Source organism: Penaeus monodon, chromosome 29, assembly GCF_015228065.2.
Source record: "Penaeus monodon isolate SGIC_2016 chromosome 29, NSTDA_Pmon_1, whole genome shotgun sequence".
Taxonomy (NCBI): Eukaryota; Metazoa; Arthropoda; class Malacostraca; order Decapoda; family Penaeidae; genus Penaeus; species Penaeus monodon.
Window position 1 is genome coordinate 13021309 of NC_051414.1, and position 2481 is coordinate 13023789.

The window sequence follows — 2481 nt, forward strand, 5'->3', positions numbered from 1 at the left end:
TTAAAGTAAGCAGCGATATATTTCTCATTGACTTTACATTACTGAATGCCTCTTTAAATCATGAGTAAGTTCTACAGAGCTTCCACTCCCTTTGCAGGTGCTGTTGTCCGCTATAGCGGTTAGCGCGCTGAGTTTGCCCCAGCCCGATGAGGGCGCCTACAACATTCCTCGCGTGGGCGCAGGGAGACGCTCCCAGTACTATGTCCTGCACAGCGACGGGACTTACAAGTACGGCCACGACACCGGCGAGGGAGCCTTCGAGAGCGCGCGTCTGAAGAGCGCCGGAGATCTGGACGGAGAGTTCGGATACAAGGATCCTGAAGGACAAAACGTCAGGCTTCAGTATAAATCTGGAGTGGGTGGATTCCGGGCGCAGGGCGACCACCTGCCGGCCCCGCATCCTGACTTCACGGCAGCCCATGCGGCGGCGCAGTCCAGAAGGCCCTTCGTTGACCCTCTGGCCGACACCGACAGCGATGCCTCCTACACATTCCAATTCGCCGGAGACGAGCAATCGCGGACCGAGGTGAGCGACGCTGACGGAAATGTTCGCGGGTCCTATACGTACACTGACGAGGACGGCCGCACACGCACGTTCTCCTACACGGCCGGTCGAGGCACTGGCTTCGTCGTCGAAGGAGACGACCTGCCGCAGCAGATTGATTCGGACGCAACTCCCGCTGCCACCCGACTCGCTTCGTCTTCCAGGCGCTTTTCTTCAACGCGCCCGGCGGGAACAACATCCAACAGGCAGACGTCGACGGCATCTTCCTTCAGAGCGACTGCGGGAGGCCAGCGCACTGCACCAAAACGTCCCGTCGCCACTCAGGCTTCCAGCTCCCAGTTTGGTTCACGCGTGGCTTCTACCAGTTTAACCGGACAGTCTGCACATCGCAGACCTTTCGGTAGCGCTACACCTGCTCGGCGGCCCTCTGCTACTTCCTTTGGTGTTTCGGCTCAGCGCACACCCGCAACCTACAGCACTTCCATTTCCCACACCCCTGATGCCTCTCGGCCCTCTGCACCCCGCACACCCTCCAGCTTCAGTTCTTCCGCTTCCCGCGCCCCCGCGGCCTCCCGTCCCTCCGCCTTCAGCTCCTTCTCCCCCCAGACTCGCCTCTCAAGTCGTCCATTCGAAGAGGCCAACACGCGCAGCGAGGTCAGAGCCGATGGCGGTTATTCCTTCGCGTATGAGACTTCCAGCCACTCTCGGGCAGAGTCTGGCGACAGAGATAACAACGTTGACGGAAAGTTCGATTTCGTGGCCGAGGACGACGGTCAGAGACGAAGTGTGCAATATGAAGCTGGATCTGACACAGGATTCATTGCTGAAGGAGCTCACATACCCGTAGGACCTGAGGTTCCCGGGGCACCATCCGGTCAGCCAACTGGAAGGCTCGTCCCAGTAAAGGAGACGCCCTTCGTTGACCCTCTCGCCAATACTGGCTTAGATGCCTCCTACAACTTCGCCTTTGACTCTGAGCAATATTCTCGCTCAGAAACCGCTGACGCCGACGGAAACGTGCAGGGCACCTACACCGTGGTGGACGACGATGGAACGCGTCGCACTTTCCGCTTCCGCGCCGGAAAAGGTATCGGATTTGAGACAGAAGAGATCTCAGTCTCTCGCGGTCCTCCTCCTTCCCGCACTGCATCAACCGCACCCGCCTCCTCCAGCACTTCTTCTTTGGGCGCAGGTTCCTCTTTCTCTTCCATCAGCCAGGGATCGGCTACCAGTGGTGGCGTTATTTCCTACAAATCTCCTTCCACCGCCAGCCGCGCCCCCGTGGCTCCTCGGCCATCAAGCACATCAACCTTCTCTTCATTCAGCAGTTCTTCACAGCAGGCCTCGAGGACACCTCCCCTGAGAAGTATCTTCAAGCCCACGTCAACCAAAGAGGTTTTCCCGGGCTTCAAGTTGCATCAGTATGACTTTACTAAGAACCCAGATAAGTTTGGCTACGTCCTGACCTTCGATAACTAGCTGTGCAAATGACTAGAGGGCACCAACAATGAACCACTTGCAAGCAGGCTGCCACTCCAAATTGGTTTTATTCATACTGTATTCTTTATTTTCTAACACGTCATCAAGTAGCTCAAGGATCTGTGCTGATAGAACGAAAAATGCACACGTACCGGTCTAAGGAACAGGCATATCGAATTGCAAATCAGTAACAGATTCAGAGTTACAAGAAGCATTGACATATCACAAGCTACACGAAGATACTAACATATCTCAGGTTCCACGAATAGGAAATACTTCTATTTTTAACAGCAAACATACCCATGACACAATCATATCATCAGCATAATTAGTGTAAGACAAAACATCACACATGCACTGTAAATTGCTAACCAATACAGTAATGCTAATGCAGATTAACATTACTTCCATATAAAATTCAATGAAATATATCAAATACAGGTCACAGTTATGTATTCAAAACATATACAACAATACAAGTATTCAACATGCATCAT

General features: G+C 53.6%; 1 protein-coding gene across 1 annotated transcript in view; it reads left to right on the top strand.

Annotated features, from left to right (window-relative positions):
- Positions 1-2274, top strand: part of LOC119591969 (mucin-19-like) — a 4721-nt gene extending 2447 nt beyond the window's left edge. The window contains exon 2 of the mRNA XM_037940723.1: positions 98-2274. Within this exon, the coding sequence (XP_037796651.1) occupies positions 98-1984 (1887 nt within the window). The 3' untranslated portion in view covers positions 1985-2274. The remainder of the gene's footprint in view (positions 1-97) is intronic.
- The last annotated feature ends 207 nt before the right edge of the window (positions 2275-2481 follow it).